The sequence below is a fragment of the Nicotiana tabacum genome, chromosome 9 (genome assembly GCF_000715075.1).
Source record: "Nicotiana tabacum cultivar K326 chromosome 9, ASM71507v2, whole genome shotgun sequence".
NCBI lineage: Eukaryota > Viridiplantae > Streptophyta > Magnoliopsida > Solanales > Solanaceae > Nicotiana > Nicotiana tabacum.
The window spans coordinates 95,201,937-95,227,718 of NC_134088.1; the positions used below are offsets into that span (position 1 = coordinate 95,201,937).

The 25,782-nt window shown below is 36.1% G+C and overlaps 2 protein-coding genes across 5 annotated transcripts; both read left to right on the top strand.

The window, feature by feature from the left end:
* The first annotated feature begins 1,892 nt into the window (after positions 1 to 1,892).
* On the top strand, positions 1,893 to 3,697 carry LOC107784225 (uncharacterized). The gene has a single exon (XM_016605310.2). The coding sequence runs from the start codon at positions 1,980 to 1,982 to the stop codon at positions 3,531 to 3,533; it is 1,554 nt and encodes a 517-aa protein (XP_016460796.1). The 5' UTR covers positions 1,893 to 1,979; the 3' UTR covers positions 3,534 to 3,697.
* Positions 3,698 to 8,812: 5,115 nt separating this feature from the next.
* On the top strand, positions 8,813 to 24,506 carry LOC107784226 (uncharacterized). 4 transcript variants are annotated; one of them, XM_075221883.1, is made up of 20 exons: positions 8,813 to 9,031; positions 9,471 to 10,710; positions 10,934 to 11,134; positions 11,940 to 12,044; positions 12,147 to 12,212; positions 12,298 to 12,462; positions 12,868 to 12,945; positions 13,024 to 13,221; positions 13,322 to 13,391; positions 13,477 to 13,604; positions 13,712 to 13,768; positions 14,435 to 14,617; positions 14,739 to 14,831; positions 14,947 to 15,032; positions 15,110 to 15,176; positions 15,265 to 15,331; positions 15,439 to 15,575; positions 16,852 to 16,943; positions 19,093 to 19,159; positions 19,256 to 19,397. In XM_075221883.1, exons 2-20 carry the CDS (start codon positions 9,499 to 9,501, stop codon positions 19,328 to 19,330), a joined length of 3,147 nt encoding a protein of 1,048 aa, XP_075077984.1. In that variant the 5' UTR covers positions 8,813 to 9,031; positions 9,471 to 9,498; the 3' UTR covers positions 19,331 to 19,397. The 4 variants fall into 4 exon arrangements, 3 of the variants coding, with proteins under 3 accessions (XP_075077984.1, XP_075077983.1, XP_016460797.1); XR_012694968.1 differs by lacking the exons at positions 8,813 to 9,031; positions 19,256 to 19,397 and adding exons at positions 23,188 to 23,260; positions 24,253 to 24,506 and having other exon boundaries at positions 9,070 to 10,710; XM_075221882.1 differs by lacking the exons at positions 8,813 to 9,031; positions 19,256 to 19,397 and adding an exon at positions 24,253 to 24,506 and having other exon boundaries at positions 9,069 to 10,710.
* The last annotated feature ends 1,276 nt before the right edge of the window (positions 24,507 to 25,782 follow it).

Here is a 25,782-nt window from a genome sequence, read left to right on the forward strand (position 1 = left end):
AATTATGGGCATGAAGTGCCGTGGAGATATGAAAAATAGGCTGAGACCCGTGTTTATGAAAAATATGAAAATGGGTTGAGACCCGTATTTTTATGATTATGAGATAAGGTGTCACATGGTGACTTTTAAATTGAAGCATTATATTCAAAATATTTATTTGGAAGGATTTTTATTTAGAAAGTATTATATGAAAGAATTGTATTTGAAAGATATTTATTTGAGGAAAAATTATATTTGAAAGAGAGTTATTTGGTAGAATTATATGTGAAGGACATTTATTTGAAGAATTTGATTTAATTGGGTGTATTTGTATTTATTATTCGTCTGAGCAATAATTATGTTGTTCTTGTTATCATTGCTAGTTATTTTCCAGTATTATTTTCTATACTATATTGCACTGATTATTAGACTACTGAGTGTCTTGACTGTACCTCGTCTCTACTCCACTAAGGTTAGTCTTGATACTTACTGGGTACCGACCGTGGTGTACTCATACTATACTTCTGCACATTTTTGTGCAGAGCCAGGTATTGGAGGTATCGGACTTGAGCAGAGTTAAAGCGGGACCGTAAGGATTCAAGGTAGAGTTGTTTGGTCGTAGCAGTCCCTTGGAGTCTTTTCATTTCATCGTACTGTTAATTTTTAATCAAACATTATTGTATATTCGGTTCTCGTGATCATTTCATGTATTCAGTTAGAGTTCGTGACTCAGTACTACCAGTTTTGGGAGGTTGTTATATTTGTAATTATTTCCGTGTATATATAAAAAAAATGGCTTGAAATGTAATTGTAATTGGCTTACTTAGTCTTAGAGACTAGGTGCCATCACGACACATGTGGTGGGATTTTGGGTCGTGACAATTTTTAAAGGATAAAAAAGGCAAATGACATTTTGGTAAGGGCCTTCGTGCTTTTAATATAATATAGATATAGATATAGATAGATATATAGATATAGATTCTTTGCTGAAACTAAGCCATGAACTACAAAAGAAATAAGGTGTATTTGTCTATTTGTTTTAAGCTTGTCTTTCTTTTACTTTACTTTTAATCTTTATTTTTATTTGAATAATTTGAATGGAAAAATTAGATTTTATACTATATTTTTGTTATGCAAAAGAATAAAATTAAGGTATGATGTGTAAAATATGTCCAGAGAAGATTTAATTAAAGGATTATTTTGGTAAACAAAACACTAAAGCATTAAAATAAGTAAAAAAAGTTAAGCAATATTCGTTAAATTTTAAAACCATGAATATCTGTGATAATTTTAGAGCTCAAGGGGAGGTAAGTAGGAGCGTTCATGGTTCGGTTTGGGTCGGTTTTTCCCAAAAAAGAAACCAAACCAAGTAAGTTGATTTTTTAAATATTGGAACGAAACCAAACCAATTAAGTCGTTTTTTTATCGATTCAGTTTTATCGGATTTTCGGTTTTTTCGGTTATTTATCGTTTTTTCCCCTTAAATATGAGACACACTACCAAACGCATGTTGCGGCGACTACATTTTCAACGTAACACTATCAAATCAATTGCTCTTTGAGAAATCTATTATTTACCAAGATATATTGATAATAATTGAATCAGATAATGATGAATAATTTAAGTACTTAATTAAAAATTAATTATTTTTAATATGAAATAAATTCTTGTACTTAGCAAATGAAAACTACCAATCAAACTAGAAGGCAAAGAATTAGATTATTATAATAGCAAAAAATTAGACTAAAAATACAAATGACTAATATGTATCATAAAATTTTAGAAACTTTATATAAAAATATACATATATATAGGTGTAATAATAAATTTAAATAGCTACTTTTATAGTCTTTTGTTTTTTGTTTTTTTTTAAAAACGAAAGCTAAAAAGTATAGGTTGTGCTACAAGAAAAACCGACTTGTCAAAACTTTTATTTTTGCTAGAACGCTTGTTAACTGCGTCACCTTCTTCGACTTGCAATTTTCGAAACCCTAATTCCCATGGGTAGACTCGCCTCCGCCGTTGAAATCTCCGACGAAAGGCATCGCAGCTACGGGAACGGTGACGACGGCCGTTACTCCCCTCAACGCCACCGCTATCGAAGCCGTAGCCGTAGCCCTATCAGAAACCGAAATCGTAGCCGAAGCCGAAGTCTCAGAGGGAGCCGTTGCCGCAGTCGTAGTCCGGCATATAGTCCCTATAGAGGCCAGCAACCTAACGGCCGAAATGGTCGGCGATCATATTCTCCTGATCGTTCGTACCGTAGACCGAGTTCTACAAATGAGCCGCCTAGAAGATTCGGACGTGGTAAGAAACCCTACCTCGATAGAGATTATAGGAATGGAAAAATTGCAGATTCAGATTCGGATGAAGAGCTTAAAGCTAAAGGCTTGAATTTTGAAGAGTACCGAAGGCTAAAGCGTCAGAAATTGAGGAAACAGTTGAAGAATTGTATTTGGAATTGCACACCTAGTCCACCTAGGAATGAAAATGAACCAGAGTACGATGAACCTGATGAAATTGTAGAAAAAAGTGTAGATGAGAAGGTAAAGAAAACTGATGAATCCAAAAAAGATTTGAAATTTAGCAAATCTGAATCGGAGGCCTCAGATTCTGATTCAGAGGCTTCAGATTCCGAATCCTCGGAGGATTTGGAATCCAGGAAATCTAGGAAGAGGAAGAAATTGAGGTCTAGACGTAGAAGTAGGAGATCGAGAAGGGAGAGTGAGAGTCAGAGTGAATCGGAGGAAGAGTCGAGCGATGATTCAGAAGAAGAAGAGAGGAGAATACGAAGGAAGAAGTCGTGGAGAAAGCAAAGTAGTAGAAGGAGAGATAAAAGGGGTAAGAAGAAAAGAAGCAAAAGAAAAAGCTATTCAGATGAGAGTGAGAGTAAGAGCCAAAGCCAAGAGAGTGATAGTGATGATTCTGATGCTAGTAAGAAGCAAAAGCGCGATTTGAAGAGTAAGAAAAAGAAGGATGATGGGGATAGTGACATACCAGAAAAGAGCTTGGAATTGGATGGGGATGCTAGAATTAATGAGAAGGCCGATGAAACAACGATAGATGAAGTTGATAGTGAGTTGCTTGAATTCAAAGAACTGATTGAGGCAAGAAAAAAGAGTAATTTGGATAATGAGCCGCAAGTTGGTCCAATGCCATTACCCAGGGCTGAAGGGCATATAAGCTATGGTGGGGCACTTAGGCCTGGTGAAGGTGATGCTATTGCCCAATATGTTCAGCAAGGGAAGCGTATTCCGCGTAGAGGTGAAGTGGGTCTTTCAGCTGATGAGATTTCGAAATTTGAGGGTCTTGGGTATGTGATGAGTGGTAGTAGGCATCAAAGGATGAATGCTATTCGTATTAGAAAAGAAAACCAAGTTTACAGCGCTGAAGACAAGCGAGCCTTGGCCATGTTTAACTATGAGGAGAAGGCTAAGCGTGAACAGAAGGTTATGGCTGATTTGCAGCGCCTTGTGCAACGCCATATTGGTCAGGATACCGGTCCATCTCACGATCCGTTTGGAGGGAAGTCTGAAGAGGGTGCTGATGCTTGATCCTTTTGTATGTTGTTTTACTTTAATTTTGGTGTTACTGCTGTTACATGTAGAAATTAGGTTGTTTAATAGAAAATGGAGACATAAAAGTTTTATAATTACTTCTGTGTAAGCTGATAATGTTTGGTTTTTACTAAATGCTGTTTCACTGGTTTGTAGTTTAATGTGATTAGAGTAGATCTGAGCTTGCTGAAATTCGTTATGCTTTCTTAGATCTGCTTTCACACATGCCAACAATTCTCCGTACTCGTATGAAAGACTATGTTTTGTGGTTTTGGTTATGTAGGTTTCTCCGTACTCGTATGAAAGACTATGTTTTGTGGTTTTGGTTATGTAGGTCTCACTAGCTACTATTAAAACAGTACTCTGGGTTGTGGGTCTAGAATTAGGTAATTTAACAAATCTTCTTTCTACTTTGTTTCTAAATTCTAACAGCAGCATATTAGACATATCACGTATAGGGCGGAACAGATTCTAATTGAGCTTTGAATGAGCTAAAGTTCTCTAGCTAAATGCCTTGGCAAAGCATTTTCTGTAGTTATGAGTTCTGCTGCAGATGGGGAACCAGTCGGCTCTTCACACAGCTCCTGGAATAGTGTCTTGGTTTCAGCCACCCGTCTGTACCAGATTAACCGCATAAGGCAAAAGTATTAGGTCAGATGTTGTTACACCATTCCTATGCATTAACATCACAACTTTACCTTGTCAAAAAAGAAAAAAAAACAAACAAACTATGCATTGGACATCACTTTGTGAGGATATAGGAGATGTTTCTTAATATTCTTTGTTGAAGTCAAAATCTACTGAGACATGTTGATTGAACCTTAATTAACTTTTACTTAACCCTAGGCTGTAGTATCATTTTGCTCTAGTCCGTTCATGTGTAAATTTTGCTGGACCTACGAGCTTTATGCTGTGGTTCTAATTTCTCATTTGTGCTGACATGTGACGGTACTACTTAATCATTCAAATGTAATCCCAATGACCCAATCTGATAGCAAGTTATTGCTTTGCTAGTAATTACATTATTAGTCGTCTTCTTGTTACCACAAAGTAGTTGGTGTGCTAACCATATTGTTGACTATTATATTTGTTGATTAATTGCCTTATATGTTGACATGTCATCCTTTAATGTAGTTATTTTTTACTTTTATTTGATGAAGTAAGATGTTTCATTACTGGCATCAAGAAGGTGCAATAAGTACAAAAAAAGATGTGCTAGCTCTGGTACATGATTCGATGCTATACTGGGGAACTAACAAAAACAAAAAATCAGGGGGGGTTAGCCAAATATGAGACTACACTAAAGTCAGGGAGCTAATAAAGTCCAAAAAAGGATCAGCATTATTTGGAGTTGCTCCCACCAAATAAACAGTAGAAATCTAGCCTTCTAGGAGTGGTTTGGAGTTGAGATTCCATCAAATCATCTGCGGTTTCTTTTTGTCCATACACACCAATAAATGTTTGCGAGCTTCATTTTTCAGATTTTCTTGATATTTTTATCCACTTTCACAAACTCCAGCTTTCATACGCTTCTTTAATATTCTGAGGCATGAGTCATGACCTAACTGAGTCCAAAATTGAAGAACATATACCCTTGATCTGCAGCTACTGAACTGTGAGGAAGAGGTGACTGATGGTTTCTGTTTACTACTTACTTTTTACTTTCAAAATCAGCGATCCGATTGGTCCTGTATGTATTCAGTATTGCATTGTGGTTATTCTTCTATGTTATCTTTCTTTTGGTTGGTTACCAATTTATTTGTTCCTCCACCTTAAATTAGTCGGTAGTGAAATTTATGATGGTGCCTCTAAGTGGGAAGATTACCAATCTTTTTCAATTTATATAGCAGTGATATTTGATGTTACTAAAGTGGAAGCTGCCTACTGCTTGGAGGTACAGTTCTAGATGAGTTATAACATTTACTGTAGTTCTAGTATGTGGTTTTTCGCGCAACAGCTACGCAGTTTGCTTTCAAGGTGTCAACTTTAGTGTGGTTCGAGTTGGGTGCTGGAGTCATGTGAATTGGTTTGCAGAGAAGATATTTGTGAGAGGGACAAGATCAAAATTGTTCCTCATTAGCAATTTCGAGTTTTGTAATTCTCTGCTGCATTCTCATTCTTTATGGTTAAATTAGGTCCCCAAAGAGATGGTTGAGTGGGTGAGGCATATGAGTAATTGGACATCTTTGGTTTAAATCCCAGCTACAACACTAGGGTCGTTTGGTTTGAATACGGCTTATGCTGGGATTAGTTATGCTGGGATTAGTTATCCTGGTATTGTTTTTTATTTACTGTTTGGTATGTTGTATTAAAAATGATAATTGCATAATTTCTAAGAAGGTATAAGTTATCCCGACACTAATTATCCCACCCCCTACAAGGTATAAGTTATTCCGGTACTAATTTTAATCCCGGGATAACTTATACCAGGTTTGCTAACCAAACAAAGTATTAATGTGGTATTAAAATTTTATACCAGCACTATATCTACTTATACCTCATACCAAACGACCCCTTGTGAGCCCATTTGCTTGAGTCTTGGTGAGCCAGTTTACCAGACACAGATGCTTGTGGGCTGTAGCAGGCTGTCCAAATCTATCGTTTATGTGCATGGCTCCACTTAGAAATAAAAAACAATACTCCCATCACTTCACTTGAATATATTCGAACATTTTGTCCGGTTAAATTGGTACATTGGATTCTTTTCTGTTCATGACTTGACAAATAATTTGCTATGGTTTAATTAATTATTGTTCTTTGAATATGGTCTTGGATGCAACGGGTACCCTTGTTCTTCACATAAATTGGACAATGGCATTATTGATAAACGATAAGCACGTCATGGAGGAAGTACAAGAACTAGACATGGACGTTGGTATAGATAAATGGGTAGAAGAGAGCGATATAAAAAAAATTGGTATACCTCCGAGCTATTGTTAAAGGTAGAGGCATAATTTTTACTTTGTGGGTTTTGAATTTTAGAACGATAACTTCAAATGTTAATAACTGAACACAAATATTAATTTAGATTTAATATTGTATGTATTTAATAAATTTTTAATATAAATATATTATTTGAGCAAAAATTACTAAATTTTATTGAATCCGTATCTAGACTTCTATCTCAGCCCCTGACCATTGTTAAGGAAGCATTTGGATTATACCTACTTGGGCCAATTATAATACCTCGTGGAGCTCGTGATGATAAGGGGACTAGACTATTTGTTAATGCTATGAATCGAGATTCTAACATATGGTCAAATTCCCATAAATTCGATTTAGGGAGAGTTTTTACGACATAATTTCACTTGCGTGGTTAACCCTATGAGTTGTTCCCATTTGGCTATGTGTATATATTATAATTAGATCTGATCTGCAAGGACCATAAATAGAAATTGTTTGATCGTTTTAGACCTCAGTAGCAGTACGCGATTTTGTCTTTTTTACCAATTGATGTAGGAAGAACTCTGAACATATTTATTCCTTTTCGTATTCGCCTAGTAGTAAGCGGGTGATTGATAAACACATATTATTGAGGCCGTAGACAATGAATATCGTTATGGCAACCAATTCTGCATTTGATAGATCATATACCTACATCCACGTGATCGGGTTAAAGAGAAAACTAGCAAAAAATATAGAGTGTGTGTGCTGCGCTCTCTCCCTTCTTCCATTCGTAAAGCTGAGGCGGGAGAAAAAGCCTAATTCTCTAGTGTTATAGATTACCTTAGGAGACGATCTTTTCCAGCAATGAACTATGCTTTGTAAGTGGAACATCTTACAATTGCTCATTTGATCCAAGATTTCAAGTTCAACACTCCGTTAATTGCGCCTTTGGATATGAAAGAAAGCGTAGTAGCCTAGCTATAGTAGGTATAGTTACTCAAAGTAAATCCATAGAAGTGTTGATTACACCTCACTTTCAACACGAACTTTATAATCAGTTTTAAGATATTCCTTTTATTAGTTCAGATTGTTTTTACTATAATCACATATTTAAATTTTATAAAAAAGAGCATATTTTTAAGAAGTATTAACACAAATAGCCGCCCACTTAATAACTTAAATTAAAAATAACCGGTGAAGGTATAATATATGCATAATTTATGTATTATATGTGTATAGTTAATGTATAATCTATGTATATGGCTAAAAAAAATAAACATGACCGGCTATTTGTGTAAAGATCCTTATTTTTAATAATATGAAACTTTCAACTAAATAAATAAAAGAGAAATGACAATTACTTAAGAATATGTATCTAATATAAAGCACGTCAGATGATTGATCAAATGTTACTATCATCACGTTAGATCATTGACATCCCTTTCCATTATCGACTGCCTAAGATAGAAAGTTGGTTCACAGACTTGCTTGGACAACTTCATAATTTTTGAAACAAAAAGGGAGTTGACCTAAATATATATAATCTCGGAGGAGTAGTGTATAACTTTTACCTTTTTATATGGCAGGAACTGGAAAATAATGATTTCAAATTCAGTTTTCCGAAAAAATAAAATAATAATTCATAGCAACGCTATTAGACATAGGGCTGATAATTTTGTATCAATTCACCTCGTTTTATCTCAAAAAGATAATACAGTTTCATGCAAAGTCGATAATTTAACATAAGCGAAAGTGTTTATTGTTGAAATATTTCTTGCGGCACTTTGAGAAATATACAAGAGAATTGTTAAAGGAGCTTTGTATTAGAGCGTACTTGAATTGTTTGATTGGTGAATTACAAATGAATAGCCCCCTTTATATACTTTTCTTTTGATACAAATGGTCTTTTTTTTTTTATACAAATAGTTTAGACTACTTAATTCTTACATATTCATTGGACTATGAGGGTTCATCAAGAAATGGATAAATTTTGGTGAAGATATAAGAGAGTTATCTCAAATTTTGATCTGAGTTATATCTTAGTGAAACTACTTATAAGAGAATAATAAATAAGTGAAATTTGGACTTATTTACATAGGCATCCTCCTTTCATATTTATGAAATGAAAATACAAAGAGACAAATTTGCCCCTAACTTTTATTAGATGATGTAATTATAAGTTATAACCCTTCAAGTCCCATACATATAATTTGAAGTTTTTAAGTAGCACTTATTTCAGCGTTTTGCTTAACCCCTGAAACTTCCATAAAAATTTTCTTTTATTTTGCGTGTGGGTGTTAAATGTTAATTCTATATTAAAAATAACAGAATTTTTGAAGGGCTATTAAATTAAGTTAAAGTAAATAATTTAAAGAGAAATGACAGTTACTAGAAAATTGGTTCTGGGTAATTTATAAGTTTGGAAATAATAAGGGGAGTTAACGATAATATATAATAGCTCGGAGGAGGAGTCTATAATTTTTACTTTTCACGGCGCCGTGGACGACGGCGGTGATGAGGCCAAGGCTTGACGCCGACGAGTTCTTCACTGGTCGGATCCGGTCAAATATGGAGCTCAATCGACTCGAGTTTCTAGAATGAAGTCAGAGGTCAGTCATGCTAGCTGATTTGGTACTAAGACGATGTCGTTTAGCGTTGTGAAGAGTTTCTGGAATTTGTGATTCATACGATGTCGTTTAGCTGTTACATAGGATAACACTTTTCTGTTCCATAACAATGAATTTAATAATAAAATTTTAATTTTAAGTAACAATATACAATACAATAGGCTGATATTAAGATATTTTATTAAAATATTGGCTTGTAGGTTTGCCCGGGGGGACCTTTTTATTATCTTTTAAAACAAAAAAGGGGAGTTGACCTTAATATTTATAGTACAATTGTTGGAGGAGGTATCTGTAATTTTTACCTTAATATATTACAGTTTTCTGACAACTCCATAGTTGTCTCTCAATCTCTTTCATTTGTCACAACTCTGTAGTCATCTCTCTGTCTCTCTCTTATCTTAATATATACTGTAATGGATAGCAAGGTTACTCAGTTACAGAAGGCCGATATGGAGGCTATTCTTGGGCCTGACTCAGAGCCATTTGAAACATTTATTTCTGATCACATAGACAGCTCCGAGGAAAATGATTCGGAGGCTAAGTCCATATTTAACATGATGAGGCAGAAGGATCCAGAATCCCTTGCACTTAAGCTTGTTGACTATCTTGGTCCTTCCCACGACTTTTATACCCGTCAAGAGTGTGCTCTCCTCTTAAAGAAGTTGCTTAAAGATGATGACTTATGCACTTGGCACAAATTAAGTGTCTCCACTCAATCAAGCATCAAGTGTATGATCCTTGATTGTATGAACCAAGAAGAATCAGAATTCATCATCGGAGAGCTTCGTTACACTGTTTATACGCTGGCTGCTTCACCTCTTCCGGATAATAACTGGCCTGAGTTATTGCCCTTCTTGCACCAATGCGTCACTAATTCTAGTTCAAACAACTTTTTAAAAAAGTCAGTTTTCTTAATACTTGCGCAACTAGCTGAGCATAGAAGCGAAAAGATTGTCCTTTGGGTAAAAGATCTGCACTCAGTATTCCTAAATACACTGAATGATGATACCCTCGATCTCAATGTGAGGATTGCGGCCACAAAAGCTGTGATCAACTTCATTCAGTGCGTATCGAGCTCAAATGAAAAGGAGCAATTTCAAGATCTATTGCCAGGTGTGCTGAGGACGTTGGCTGACACATTGAGCAGCGGTGGGGACGAGGATGCATCATGGTACGTGCTGGCATTTTTAAAGGACTTGGCGAAGAATGAGCCTAGGTTCTTGAGGCGACAACTAGTGGTTGTTGTGGGTTCAATATTGGATATAGCAGAGTATGAGAAATTGCAAGAGGGGACGAGGCATGGGGCGGTTGAATTTTTGGTAACTTTGGTTGAGGCAAGCTGGGAGAAGACACCTGGGATGATGAAGAGGTTGCTCTCGTTTATTAGCAGATGTTTAACAGTGTTAGTGAATTTATTAGCCGGTATAAAGGATGACCCTGATTGGCATAGTGCCAAGACCAAGTATGATAGTACAGGGGCAACAAGTAACCACGGCTTTAGTGTGCACTTCATAGAACGGTTTTCTCGTGCATTAGGAGGTAAGTCTTTTGTTCATATTGCTAAAGAGCAGCTGTCTGCTTACTGGGATGCCCCAGAGTGGGAGAAGCGCCATGCAGCTCCCTTTGCACTTGCTCAGATTGCTAAAGGCTGCTCAAAGCAGGTACACCAAAAAGCACTTACTTATTATGGCTATATGTTTTGATTGTAACGGATATAATATTATTTCAACTCGTAGCATTAAATGTGATATGATTCCCCCCCCCCCCCCACCCCCAAATACTTGTCAGAATGCTTTACACTGTTTCATCATTTAAAGTTATCTCTTTGATTTTTTTCTTAGGCAAATACGTACCTCGGAATCATGGCTCTTTTTGCTATTATAGGTGATGATTAAGGATCTGGATCAACCGGTGAAAAAGGTTTTAAATTGTCTCCAAGATCCTCATCCTCGAGTCAGATGGGCTGCTTGCTGCGCAATTGACATGCTATCAACTGTCTACCATCCAGATTTTCAAGAACAATACCATAACCAAGTAGTTCCTGCATTAGCTGCAACTATGGATCATGTTCATCCACGAGTGCAGGTTTGTCCTATGTGATATGTACTATTCAGGGATGCTGCAAGTTTCCCCTACAACAATTGCCAGCTAAGAGAAGATTAGATTATCATTACTACATGAAACAACCAACAAAGTTTTTATTCTTACTGCACCTCTACAAGGTGGTCTTATGTACCATACAGTTGAAGTTCTTTAACCTTGCCTAGGTATACCCCTTTAATTTTTATTTTTATCCATAAAAATAATAATTGAGAACTAATATACCTTTTATATTCTAGTATATCTGATTCCTAAGAATCTTGGGCTTAAAACTAAATATTCCACAACTGTCGGAGTTGGCTCTTTATCGATCCACTCATCTTATTGCATTCTGCTTGATTTCTTGATGTAATTTTGAGATTACTCAAAGAAGTCTCTTCACTATATATTGCTTCATTTGCTTAGTCGCAACACTTGTTCCCAGTTGGTCCTCAACAATCACTTTTGCTTTTCTGCAATATGACGCAAATTAAGGATGTATTGTGTAACATCCCTTCTAGAATTTTGTAATACAAACATGTATTGGCTTCGGCAGTGGAAAATCTATTTTGTGACTTTATTTTATTTGCAATAAGATCTCTCTTCTAACTTACAAGAACGTTGAGTGATTGTAATATACTATGAGATTATAGAGGAAGTAATTATTACTAAATGTCAGGGAAGGTAACTAAAGTGAACCCGTAAATAAAGTTTGGAAATAAGCATAAGCCTAAGGATTTGGTAGATGTGAATCCATTCAGTTGCTGATGCCAACTAATTTGGTCCTTTTACCTTTTTGGCATTTTTATAGGCATCTGCTGCTGGAGCTCTATCCTTCTTCTGTGTGTCCAACAAGCCAGATTTTTTGATACCTTACCTAGATGGAATAGTTAACAAACTGCTTGTACTTGTACAGGTGTGCAACTATAGAGGCCACCAAATTTCGGAGGTATGTTACTTCTGACAAGTGCAAGAGACTAATGATGTCTTTTTCGGCATTTTGTTGCTTGAAATGCAGAATGGCAAACAAATGGTCCAACAAGAAGCATTATATGCATTGTCTCGTATAACTGAATCTGTTAAGGTATTAGCTGGTGCTTTTGTTCCTGACTAAGTTCTATTTTTGATTAAATTATCATCATGAAGGCTGATATATTATACGTAAACAGGAGTACTTCCGGACCTATTATGACACTGTTATGCCACAGTTGAAAGCTTTCTTGAGAAATGCAGATCTTAAATCCGATTTCATTCTTCTTGCCAGAGCGATAGAGTGCATGAGCTGTGTTGGGTCTGCTGTTGGCAGGGAGAAATTTAGAGAAGACGCAGAGCAGGTCTTCTTCCAACTATGCCCAGTACTGAGCTTCGATGCCATTGATTGAACACATATATATTGATGCCATGCTCATAGGACACATCTCTTTTAGTTCCTTACTCATGGAATACTGAACACGTATATAGATGCGATCGATTGGGGTTGCTTCGTTCTTGTTTCATTTGTTATGCTTTGTTTCATGGCTTTACCGTAGTCGAACCATAATATAGATTACTCTTGTTTAAGTTACTATTTCTTTCAACAATTATGTGCAACAAAACGTATGACGGTGATATCTCTCCGCTATCTCTTGGCATTCTTTTTCTTGTCTTGGCCTGTGCTGGTGTGAGCTTATTTTCCTTTGGTCATTTCAGAATATAGAGCTTACTTTTTATTAGTTTCCTTTTTTATGTTGTCATTAAAGGTCATCAAAGTGATTATGATATCATTACAAGGAATACAAGCGAAGGGGGATGATTCTCCAACTGAATACTTGCTAAGGGTATGTGTAGATCACTTAATTTTAAGATCAAATTTCTTTCTAGATTGGCCTCTTTTTATTTTCTTAATTTCATTGCAGGCATGTGCTGCAATTTGCGATTGCCTAGGACAGGATTTTCTTCCTTATATCCATAAAGTCATGCCCTTTATTATTCAATATGCTCAACTTGAACCTGCTATAACCATCTCTGTGAAGCGGAACCAAGTTGCAGCCTGTTTTATGCTATGCCGCTTCGCTGAGACATTAAAGGGAGACTTCTACCCATGGGTTTCCCAGGTTGGCATGAACGATCATCTGCACGTTTTCCTTTTTGTCATGTGCAGTTGAGTGATGTCAAATTAAACAGGTCATATCAATGGCTTAATGCATTAAACAGGTTGTTTCAGTCTTTATTCCACTTCTGAAATTCTATACCCACAATGGTCTCAGGAAATGTGCTGTTAATTGTGAGAATTCTCGTGATTTCATGTGGTTTTTAATTTTCTAATTTTTCAATTGCTGAAGCAATTTTCTAAATTTTTGCTGTTTAAGCCATGTATATTTTGTTGCGTTCTGCTAAACTGGCTGTTGAGAAAGGGATCGCACAAGGTGCAAGTGAGGCATATTTCACAAAGTTGTCAGACCATATAATGCAGTCTTTGCTAGATGCTTTGCATGAGGTTGTTCTTAACCTCAGTAATTATGTTTTTTTTTTGGGTTCGGAGATTGTTTAACTTCGCTCTATTTGGATAAAGAGAAGTGACACTTGATTTGTTATCTCATGCAGGAGCCTATGACAGATATATCTGCAGTCATGTTGAGTACATTGAACAATTACCTGCAGGTTCGGTTATGTCGAAGACAATTTCCTTAATATTCTTGATCCAAGTTTGCATTTTTTCCTAGTGAGGTGGTATGTTTCTTTTTAATTTTTATGTTCCCACTTGATCATAAGTTGGCTTTTACGTAACCACACAGTAAATAACTCCAATTTCTTCTCCTTCAATAGAAATCTACAAAAACACTCATCCAAACTCATATCAGTTATATTATACCAGAAGCAAAGAAAACTTGGTACATCTCTTATAAAGAGGAAGACATGGGAACAAAGAGCGCGCAAGGACTTGCATGCTAATATGTTCAGGGGATCAAGTAAAGTAGGATCTCCTTATTCAATTCTTACTAAGTGTGCATTTATACCTACAAAGACATGGTCAAACTTTAATAAAATTCTTAAAAATTGAAATGTGGAATCAAATTTATGATAGAGATACGGAAGTTACGAAAGTTATCTTGACTAGTGAGTCTGACAAACAGCTTAGTAACTTTGTATTAGATTGGCTCCATTGGGAAACTTCTTTCTAGTAAACCCCCTGTTACTCCAGCTTCTAGCTATTGCTTGAAATGTTCTATTTAGTACTATAAAAGCGAGAAATAGCAAGAGTGGCAGAAAGTGAGTTAGAATGGCAAAATAGGATTGTCATTCTTGTCCTTATGTTTCTTCTTTCAGATCAGTCCACTTCTCAATGAAGGTCAGCTTCGTAGAATAGTGACTGAGGTAAGGCATGTCATTACAGAAAGTTCAAACAGAAAACGAAAATTCAAGGAGAGAGCAAAATCAGAAGACTTTGATGCTGAGGAAGATGAATTGCTGAGGACGGAAAAATGGCAAGAAGATCATATTTTGTGGCAGGTATGTTCCATTCTAAGAATGAAGTTCAGATATAAATGACACACTGTTGTACTCTTTATGCAAGCCTCACTTTGGTTATACTTTTACTTATCGAATAACCTGAGCTTTTTCTTATTATCAGCTTTGTCGAATATTAAAAACATTGATCAAAATGGTGAAGGCAGCATTCTTTCCTTTCATTGACGAGCTGGCATCATATCTGATTCCTATGTGGGTGAGTTCAGGACATGATAGCCACTTCTATTCTACCACTCTACTTATTTATTCATATCTATGTCTTAATTTTTTTTTTAATTTAAAATTTTAAAATTTTTCTTGCTTCTATGAAGGGAAAAGATAAAACAGCTCAAGAGAGATGTACACCAACTGTTATCTTTGCTAGCCTAGTGAGGGAGTGCCCTGAAGCGGCTCTAAAGTGGGTTTGTGTGTATGAGATTTTCTTAAATGGTTGGGATCACCATTTTGATAAAAATTATTTCCTTTGTCAACTAGGTACTGTGATATATTTCTACCTTTGTTTTTGGATGCAAGCAATGACGAGAACCCAAGAGTTAGACAGGTTTGGCTATCTTAATGGTTGCTGCCAGGTTCTTTATTCAAGTTGCTCACGATATCATTTAACCAAACACCATCGATGACGTGTCCAGAATGCTCTTTATGGACTTGGGCTTTATGCGGAATATGGTAGTTCTGTTTTCAAACCTGTTGTTAAAGGTATAATACCGTTGAATGTGATATTGAGATCCTTTTCAACATGGGAACTTGACGAAAAATGATACTACATTTTTGTACTTACTACTAAATCTCATGACATGATTCAGAGGCTATTTCAAGGATCAATGTTGTGATAATGCATTTATGTGCTCGTGAACCTGAGAATGAATGTGCATATGATAATGCTGTTTCTGCACTGGGTAAGATATGTCAGTTCCATCGGGAAAGTATCAATTCAGCCCAGGTTTGTCCTTCTTGAAATCCTTATTATTTATTTGTCTATTCATTCTTAAGCCTACAGGTCATATATGCTTGAGTTGGAATTCTGATATTTAAGGTGTACATTTAGGTCTTTATTGCAAACTTCCTTGCATGCATCAAATAGTTTGAGAGCTGCAATTATTTTTTTATGGTTCATTTTAATCTTTCTCATAGCCGCTGATTCAGTTCTATAAGTTGAATTGCACTAGAATGGGATATAGTAGTGTGACCTTCTTATTCAACATAAAGAGATTTAAAAGAGGTTCCAGTAATTCCTGTCTTATTCATTTACTTATTTCATCCTTTATTTGAAAAGTGTCTTAGTTAACCCAACAAGAATATTGTTATACTATGCAACTTAATATGATTAATAAGCTAATGATTGATTGATATGCTTGTACTTTCTACACTTTCTAAAAGTTAGTTCCAAATTGCATAATTATTGCCATTTCCCTAGTTATTAAGACTTTTTTATTTTCTCTCTTTCTGTTGTTCTCCGGACTATTTAAGACACTCGTATTTTCCTTCCTTTCATGAAAAGGAAAAAAAGTATTTATTGCTATACATGTATATTGAGATTCCTCTGTTTCCTTTAAGTTATACTTGCTAATGGAGATCCCTTTGAGTTTATTTCCTTTTTTCACCTACTCCTTTTATCTCATATTATATGACACTAATTGACTTGTCTAGAGTTTGAAATGTTCATTTGACTTATGGTAGTGGAAGAGAATATTACTCCAACTAATAGTCGAAAATCTAGTTTGGTTGATATAACATGGTATGGCGTATCAAAGTTTAAAATTTTAGTTTTAAATGAATTTGAAATCTACAAAATTGTGAAAGTTGTATGGTAAATATTATTAGTCAAATGGCGTCAAACATTTTAAGATGTCCTTCAGATAAATTGGGTTGGAGAGAGCATTTGATTTAGCTTTACCATAAGATACTTTACTAAGCTCAAAAGTGTTTAAAAAAGAAAGAGAAGAAAATACTCAAAAGACACTTTTACATTATCTTTTACATTTTCAGTACCTTTTAAAAAGACTGCAAACAATTGCTAACATGGTCGTTGGTGCAATTGTTTGTGCCTTTTGTTAATACCTTCTGATAAGAGTCTGTTTCATTGTGCATGCGCACAAATGTTGAAATATGGTAAAGCATATTGCTTTTGATCTTCACAGATAAAGTGATGTTCCTCCATTGTACTATTTAATCTTGCTATAATTTCTTCACAATTCTAATTCCAAATCCTTTGGTAGATTGTTCCGATTTGGTTGAATTGCCTGCCTATAAAGGGTGACCTGGCTGAAGCCAAATATGTTCATGGCGAGCTATGTTCGATGGTTGAAAGGTACTGGATTAGTTTGCTCTAGTTTTCATCCTTTTCTGGTCTTCGCTTTACTATTTTAAATCTTCATTGTTATCTGTTTTACGTATTTATTTTGGAAAACTAGAAAAGAAAAGATTACAAAATGGCAACATATGATTGGAACTATTTTTTGAAAATATAATTCCAAGTGTTATGCTAGCATGTTTCCTGATTTCACATCTTGGGAAATCTAACCCATCACTAGCCAAACAAACTCTTGAAGTATCATTTAGCATTGTAACTAGTTTACAAGTTTGCAACAGTGCAACAACAACAACAATAACTAAGCCTCAGTCCCAAACAAGTGGGGGAAGTTTATGACAGTGCAATTGCAACAATGTTTATTTTATATGTTTTAGAAATATTTCATTAGGATGTGCAATTCCAAGTGTAGGCTTTCGTGATAAGAGATCCCCAATTTCCTTCTGATGTATATAAAGTATATGATCTTTGTAGCATTTACAAGCCTTTCTGATTGTAGTATTTAATGAATTTTTAGTCTTCAATGTTTCACTGAAAGGTTGTGCACAAATTTAGCCATTTCTTGAACCTATAAAAACAAAACAGAAAATTACCATTAATATAGAAAAATACATGTAGAAATAAATTTTAATTGCACATAAACCTTATTATCTACAAAGTTTACTTCTTTTGCAAACATGTAGAGAAAAGATACAACCATTATTATGAAAAAATGCATAATGCAGATAGTTGTAAACTATTGAAGGTTTCGACACGATAGTTTCTTACACTGCACTTGCACATAATGCCTCGGCATTTGACCAAGTATATAAAGGATGCCATGGTGGCACAATTGAATCACATAAGTTGTGAACTACTAAATTAAGAAGACGCCGCACAAATATATTCATGTAACGACCCGGCCGGTCGTTTTGAGTATTACAACCATGTTCTCCCATTTATTGCTCAATTTATACTTTACAGTTGTTTTATGATTTACCGAGTTAGTTGGTTCGGATCCGGAAGGATTTCGGAGTGAAACGAGATACTTAGTTTCATAATTGAAAATTTAAGTTAGAAAAGTTGACCGGATATTGACTTAGGCGTAAACGATCTCGGAATTGAATTCTGATAATTCCAATAGCTCCGTATGGTGATTTTGGATTTAGGAGCGTGTCCGGAAAATTATTTGGAGGTCCGTAGTGGAATTAGGCTTAAAATGGCGAAAGTTAAATTTTTTGGGAAGTTTGACCGGGGGTTGACTTTTTGATATTGGGGTCGAAATCCGATTCTGAAAATATTAATAAGTCTGTTATGACTTGTGTGCAAAATTTGAGGTCAATCGGACGTGATTTGATATGTTCCGGCGTCGTTTGTAGAAATTGAAGGTTTCAAAGTTCATTAGGCTTGAATCTACGTGGGATTCGTATTTTTAGCGTTGTTTGAGGTGATGAATAAGTTCGTATGATGTTTTGGGACTTAATGGTATGTGTGGTTGAGGTCCCGGGTGGCTCAGGTGAGTTTCGGATGCTTAACAGATCATTTTTGGACTTGGCTTGATAGCTGAAGTTCTCGTTTCAGCAGGTTATGGTTTCTTTGTACGCGATCACATGGATTCATTCGCTATCGCGTAAGCTTAATTGAGGCAGTGATGATTTTGTGCTTCGCGATCGCGTGAATTGGACACGATCGCGTAGCTATGCGAGTTTGTTATCCGCGAACGCGTGAAGAAGGTCGCGTTCACGTAGAGTAAGTGGAGCAGAAATAGAGGTCACGCGTTTTGTGCTTCGCGATCGCGTGGACGAGTTCGCGATCGCGTAGGCATGTGAGAGTGAGCTTCGCGATCGCGTGAAAAAGTCCGTGATCGCGTAGGGTTCAATCTGGGCAGTGAAAAACTATGCTTCGCGATCGCGTAGAGCAAATGATTGGGCAGTGAGTTTAAGTTCTGACATTTTTGACGGATTTGAACTCGGGAAGAGGCGATTTTCGGTAGTTTTTCAAGAAAAACAACGGGTTAAGTGTTCTTAACTCAATATTGGTTAAATTATCCTAATCCATGGTTATTTTTATCATTTAATTGGTGAATTAAGTTGGAAAAATTTGAAAACCCTCTTGGATAAATTTGAGGATTTTAGGGTCGAATTGTTATCGAAATTTTTCTCATTTGCAGGTCAGATAGAGAACTTATTGGTCCCAGCTATCAGTACATTCCAAAAGTTATTTCAGTTTTTGCGGAGGTTAGTTTGAAATCAGAACTATTAGATACTAGATTAAGTTCATGACTGATATAAAATTTCCCAAGAAGCTTACCGGCATTACTAATTTACTGGTAGGGAAGGAAGGTAACCCTTACGATAAGAGAGTCTATCTTGCCCAGGCTATTATGCTATTATCGGATCAGTTATTAATGTCCCATGTAGCTCATTACAAAAAAGTAAAAAATGCATTTGAAATCTTATGAAACGTTAAAAATTACACAATATTTCATGCTTTTCTTCTATTTTTTGAAGTATTGATTTGACTACCAGTTCTCTAGGAGAAAATATACTATTAATAACATCTAAAGTAGAGAGGTCAGTAGAGAGGTAAAAAGAAGTCCAACTAATACTTTTCAAGCATCTAACATTAAATTACATTCTCATATTCAATTCCCTTTTGATTTAAATTTCATCTAGATGGTTGACTGATCTGCCGATATGAACGTATCATTATATTGTGGATGTTGCCTATTAAACCAAAACTTATGTATGTATAAACATTCGGTAATTGAATGTTGGTAATTAATGTATTACTTTTTTTAAGAAAGAAAAAAAGAACACAATCAGCTCCTATTGCGATAGAGAGGTTAAATTTAGTTCATGCACTTATATCTTATACCATCTTGTGATCTTATAGTATAGAAATGAGTTGATCCTTTCATTTTTTTTTGCATACTAGAGGTTTAGTTTTATTTTGTGAAAAGAACATTGTTATTATTTCATAAAATAACTTGCCTCTAAGGAATAACTTATAGGTAATAGTTACATACTGAATATAAAAGAAGAGTTTGTACATTTTCTTATTGTGCTAATGCTGGGCAAAAACCAATCTTAAATTCTGAATATGAGATTGTGATAAGATACAAATTATATACAGATATATATTTTGACCCTTATTAAATTTCTTGTTGTTGAGAAATTACATACATTTAATAGGGCCTTTAAATAGGGAAGGGAAAAATAACCAAGACTATTAAATAGCAAAATGAGAAGAGAAAACATACCGTGTTTGAAGATTGATGAGTAGCAACACTCTTTGAGACCTGCAACAGATGTTAAAGTTGTAATTGTTCGAATCCGCTTGTCCACTTAAAACACATACTAAAAGTTATAACTGTTTGATTAGCAACATTTAAGCAAAAGTAATAAATGATAATAATCAGTCACTTCTCCTAACTCACGTTTGATGAAGACGTTTGGCGTTTGTAGTTAAGTAATGAGGTAAACAATTAAAGTTAGCGGGTAAAAAAGAGGAGAAAAATTCAATAGAAGGAGAAAAAAGACACATGTCATTCTTAGCTTTTGAGCGGTGCCAAGTCATCCTCTCAAAATGTTTTTAACTTAAACTCTAAGCTTTTTGAATTTAAAGATGCAAAAGATTTAAATACATTTCAATATTCGAGCACTAAAAATATTATTTTATAAATTCAATAAAAAGAATTATAACCGCGCGAAGCGCGGATCAATTCACTAGTGTTATTAAAAAAGGCATGCAAGAAATCATCTAATTTTGTATTCTACATTGGCGTACGTGAGTTGAAATTAGGGCTGGCAAGTGGGCCGGTCCCGGGCCTAAACGGGTCAAGTGGGCCGGTCCAAATAGTTCCGGGCCCGGTCCCAAATTAAACGGGTCCGGGCCTAAACGGGCTTTTTGTAAGGATCGGCCCGGGATCGTTTAGACCCGGGCTAAACGATTCCGGCCCGCGGGATAAACGGGCTAAGTGGGCCCAACATATTTTTAAAAAAAAAAATTAAATAGATATTAGAGACAAAAGGATGTTAAAAATAATATTTAAGACAATGCTTTGTAAATTTTATTATAGAATTGTGACCTAAATTTTAATATTTAATATTTAATATCGAATATATATAGTATATAAGATATATATAAAAGCTATATTCGATAAGCTATATATACATCTTATATATAGTATATAAGATGTATATATAGTATAGTATAGTATAGTATATATATTAAATGTATAAGTAATAAGCTATATTCGATAAGTTATATATACATCTTATATACTATATATAAGATGTATATATAGTATAGTATAGTATAGTATAGTATATATATTAAATGTATAAAAAGTTTGGGGTTAAAACAAAGTTGGGGGGTTAAATGACTTTTTTATAAATAGCCAACGGCTATATTTTTTTTTTAAAAAAAGATTTTTTTTTTCTTTTAAAAATATAGCCGTTGGGACCGTTTGGCCTGCTAAGGGACCGGTCCGGTCCCTGGCGGGCTAAATGGTCCCGGGCCTGGCGGGCCCAAACCATAGGATCGGCCCACGAAATCGACCCAGGCCCACTAAAATCGGGTCCCGGGCCTAGACCGCCCCAATTGCCACCCTTAGTTGAAATACGTGGTTCCAACGAAATATTTTTCTTCTCTCACTTTCGACGAATTCCTCCGTGAATATGAAAGAGATATCGATATCCGAGACATGGAGGGTTTGGGATTCTCTGTGATTAGGCGCCCTGATTATAAATTTAATTCCGTTCTTGAATTCACCAAATTTGATCTCCGCCTTTAACTACAAGAAAAATATGGCACGTAACCAACAAAGATATATATTGTAACAGGTTGAGATTTTGTCTTGGGCTTTCTATACTCAACTCTAGTGTGATGACCCAAATTGTCATCTTTTAAATTTAATAAGTAATTCTGTATTTTAAGACCTCAAAAAATACCATTTATCCTTCCTCGACTTGCATGCGCAGTCTGTAAAATTTTATGGAAAGTTTTCATGTGAAAAATGAATTAAAATGTGAAATAGAGCTTTAAAATTCAAGTGAGTTGACTTTGGTCAACGTTTTTAGTAAACGGACCCGGATCAGTATTTTGACAGTTCCGGTAGCTCCGTATCGTGATTTGGGAATACGCCCGAAATTTAATTTGGAGGTCCCTAGCTCAAGTTATGACCATTTAACGGAACTAACAATTTAAAGGCTAAATATTTCAAGTTTAACCACGGGGTTGACTTTTTGATATCGGAGTCAGTATCCAATTCTGAAAATTTGAACAGCTCCGTTATGTCATTTATGACTTGTGTGCCAAATTTGAAGTCGTTCCGGATTCATTTAATATGTTTTGGCACGAGATTTGCAATTTGAAAGTTTAAAACTCAAAGTTCGAATCAGAGTGTGAATTATAATTTCAGTGTTGTTTGACGTGATTTTAGACCCCGAGTCAGTTCGTATTATGTTACAGGACTTGTTGGTATATTCGAATGGGGTCCCGAATACCCCGAAAGTGAAACGGATCGAAATCGGAACAAGAATTGGACTTAAGCAAAAATCTGAAATTTGGGTTCTGCTATAATCGCACCTACAGAATTTTGACCGAAGGTGCGAGCTCGCAGAAGCGAGACATCCATCGCAGATGCGGCCTTCGGAGGTGCGGCCCTTGTGCGCAGAAGCGGACGTCGCAGGTGCGAGATTTTGTCCGAAGATGCAGAACCTCGCCTGATAGCCCCTTTTCGCAGATGCGAGATTTTTCTCGCAGATGCGAGCTCGCATATGCGAACCCAGGCACCGCAGATGCGAAAATGCTAGGCAGAATACATAAAATTGGGTCTTAGCCATTTTTACTCATTTTTGAGTTTTGAGTCTCGGATTTGGGCGATTTCAAGGGGAATTTTCACGACTTTGAACTGGGTAAGTGTTCTTTATCATAAAGTGATTATATTTCACAAATCCATATCTATATTCATCATTTATTTCGGATTTAGATGGAAGAAATTGGAATTTTTGCAAAATTTTCCAAAAATAAAAATTTAAGATTTGAAGATCCATTTGATATCGGAATTGGACAAATTTGGTATGGTTTAACTCGTATCGGAACGGGTGTTCGGATTTCGCGAGTTTTTCCGGAATTTAAGATGTGGGTCCCACTGTCGAATATTTTAATGAATTTCGAATTTTTATCCGAAAAATTTATAAATTCATATGGAATTAATTCCTATGATTAGTATTGAATATATTGAATTGTTTGTGAATAGATTTGAAGCTTTCGGAGGCAAATTTAAAAGAAAAAGCTATGGTTGAATAATTGATTGGAATTTGCAAAGCGAGGTAAGTGTCGATGTTAACCTTGACTTGAGGGAATAGAACCCTTAAATTGTTTGTTATGTGAATTGTATGTAAACGACATATAGGCGAGGTGACGAGTGTCTATACGTCGTCAAATTAATTGTTTGCCTGCTTACTTAAAAAATCATAAATTATTTTTAATCATAAATTAATTATTATAATAATTGTTTCTCTCTTATTCTTTGCAAATATAAATTCTTGAATTCCTGCATTAATTGTTACATGCTATTTGAATTATGTGCCTTAATTGTTATTTGACATTTAGCATATTAAATATTAAACTGCCTATTTGCTCCCTGATTTCCATAATAATTTGCTATTTGTCATTGTTTGCTTCAGAATTAAATCATAATTATTGTATGCTTGTTGTCTTGAAATTCTATATTAATTCTTACATTTATTGAAAAAATTTCTTCTATAAGAATTGGTAAATGAAAATGTTGGAGGAGCGGGTTGCACGCCGCAACAAGATTGATTATAATGAATATATTGGAGGATCGGGTTGCGCGCCGCAACAGACTTATTAAAAGTCAATATTGGAGGATCGGGTTGCACGCTGCAACCGACTTATTAAAAGTCAATATTGGAGGATCGGGTTGCACGCCACAACAGACTTGTTAAAAAGTTAATATTGGAGGATCGGGTTACACGCCGCAACAGACTTGATTAAAATGAATATGTTGGAGGAGCGGGTTGCACGCCGCAACAGAACTGAATGTGGATATATTGTGAGAGCGGGTTGCACGCTGCAACAGAAATAATGGAAATGATAATTGGTTATGACTACTGAGTTGCCTTCAATTATTATAAATGAATTACTTGATTTATTCCTATTATTGTTGTTGCTACTAATATTGCATACAGGTAATGTAAGTGACCCGCCTTAGCCTCGTCACTACTTCGTCGAGGTTAGGCTCAGCACTTACCAGTACATGGGGTCGGTTGTACTGATACTACACTCTGCACTTGTGCAGATTTTGGAGTTGGTCCCAGCGGCGTACCATAGTTTTGCTCGGATTTCAGTTATTCAGAGGAGACTTGAGGTATAACTGCATGGAGTCCGCAGTTCTGAAGTCCTCGTCTATTTTACTTTGGCTGTGTGTTTATTTCCAGATAACTTTATTTTATTCAGACCTTTATTTGTATTTATTCTAGAAGCTCGTGCACTTGTGACACTAATTCTGGGATGGTATTTAGACACCGTTGTTTGATGCATTATTTTACTATATTTTAAACTTTGCTTCCGCATTTGTTTCCTTATTATTAATAAATTTAAAATTATTTTAAAAATGGATAATATTATTCTAACGTTGACTTGCAAGTGAAATGTTAGGCGCCATCACGGTCCGAAGGTGGGAATTTCGGGTCTTGACAGTTGATATCAGAGCACTAGGTTACATAGGTCTCACGAGTCACGAGCAAGCTTAGTAGAGTCTGGAGGATCGGTACAGAGATGTCTGTGCTTATCTTCCAGAGGCTATGAAGTTTAGGAACAAGTTTCACTTCTATTCTACTCTGTCGTGCGATTTATTTCTATCATTGACGATTGAACTCTTCTATTCTTGTCCTCTCGCAAATGGCGAGAACACGCACTGCGTCTACAACTGGACAGGAGCCAGAGCCCCCAGTGACAACTACAATTAGGGGCAAAGGCCGAGGCCGAAGTAGAAGCAGAGGTAGAGCTCAGTCCAGAGCTCGAGCATCCGCACCTGTTGTAGAACCTTAGGTGGATCTTCAGGAGGAGGTTGCAGTTCAAAATGTAACAATTGGACCAGTTCAGGTCCCGGAAGGTTCATAGCCACTCCAGCAGCCCCGCCAATTGGGGTAGTTCAGCCAGTTGTTGTGGCACAGATCGGTGATAGGCCCGCCATGTCTTTTGAGGCCTTATTGAGATTGGATAAGTTCACTAAGCTCTTTCCAGTTCACTTCAGTGGTGCACCTTCTGAAGACCCACAGAATTATTTTGAACGCTGCGGAACATGGGTATAGTTGAGACTAATGGGGTTGATTTTGCTGTATTCCAGATGACGGGTTCCGCCAAGAGGTGGTGGAGAGATTATACATTGACTAGACCAGTTGGATTGCCTGCACTTACCTGGTAGCAGTTCTCTCAGCTATTTCTGGAGAAGTTCCTTCCTATCACACTGAGGGAGGATTACCGAAAGCAATTTGAGCGTCTACAGCAGGGCAGTATGACTGCTACTCAGTATGAGTATCGTTTAGTGGATTTGGCCCGTCATGCTCTCCTTTTACTACCTACTGAGGGAGAGAAACTGAGAAGATTTATTGACGGACTCACTCACCCTATCAAACTTCAGATGGCCAAGGAGACCGGAAGTGAGATTTCTTTTCAGGCGGCTGCTAATGTCGCAAGGAGAATTGAGATGGTTCTTGCACAGAAAAGAGGGCAGAGGTCTGATAAGAGGCCTCGTCAGTTCGGTGGTTACAGTGGTGCCTCGTCTGGAGGTAGGGGTAATTTTGGTAGAGGTCACCCTCCCAGACCG

What these genes read in the sequence shown, in the direction of transcription:
- LOC107784225 (XM_016605310.2), top strand. Translation starts at nt 1,980, where the DNA reads ATGGGTAGACTCGCCTCCGCCGTTGAAATCTCCGACGAAAGGCATCGC.
- LOC107784226 (XM_075221882.1), top strand. Translation starts at nt 9,463, where the DNA reads ATGGATAGCAAGGTTACTCAGTTACAGAAGGCCGATATGGAGGCTATT. An exon ending in GTATAACTGAATCTGTTAAG is followed by an intron (nt 12,213 to 12,297) that starts GTATTAGCTGGT and finishes ATACGTAAACAG; the next exon opens with GAGTACTTCCGGACCTATTA. An exon ending in TTAGAGAAGACGCAGAGCAG is followed by an intron (nt 12,463 to 12,867) that starts GTCTTCTTCCAA and finishes TTGTCATTAAAG; the next exon opens with GTCATCAAAGTGATTATGAT.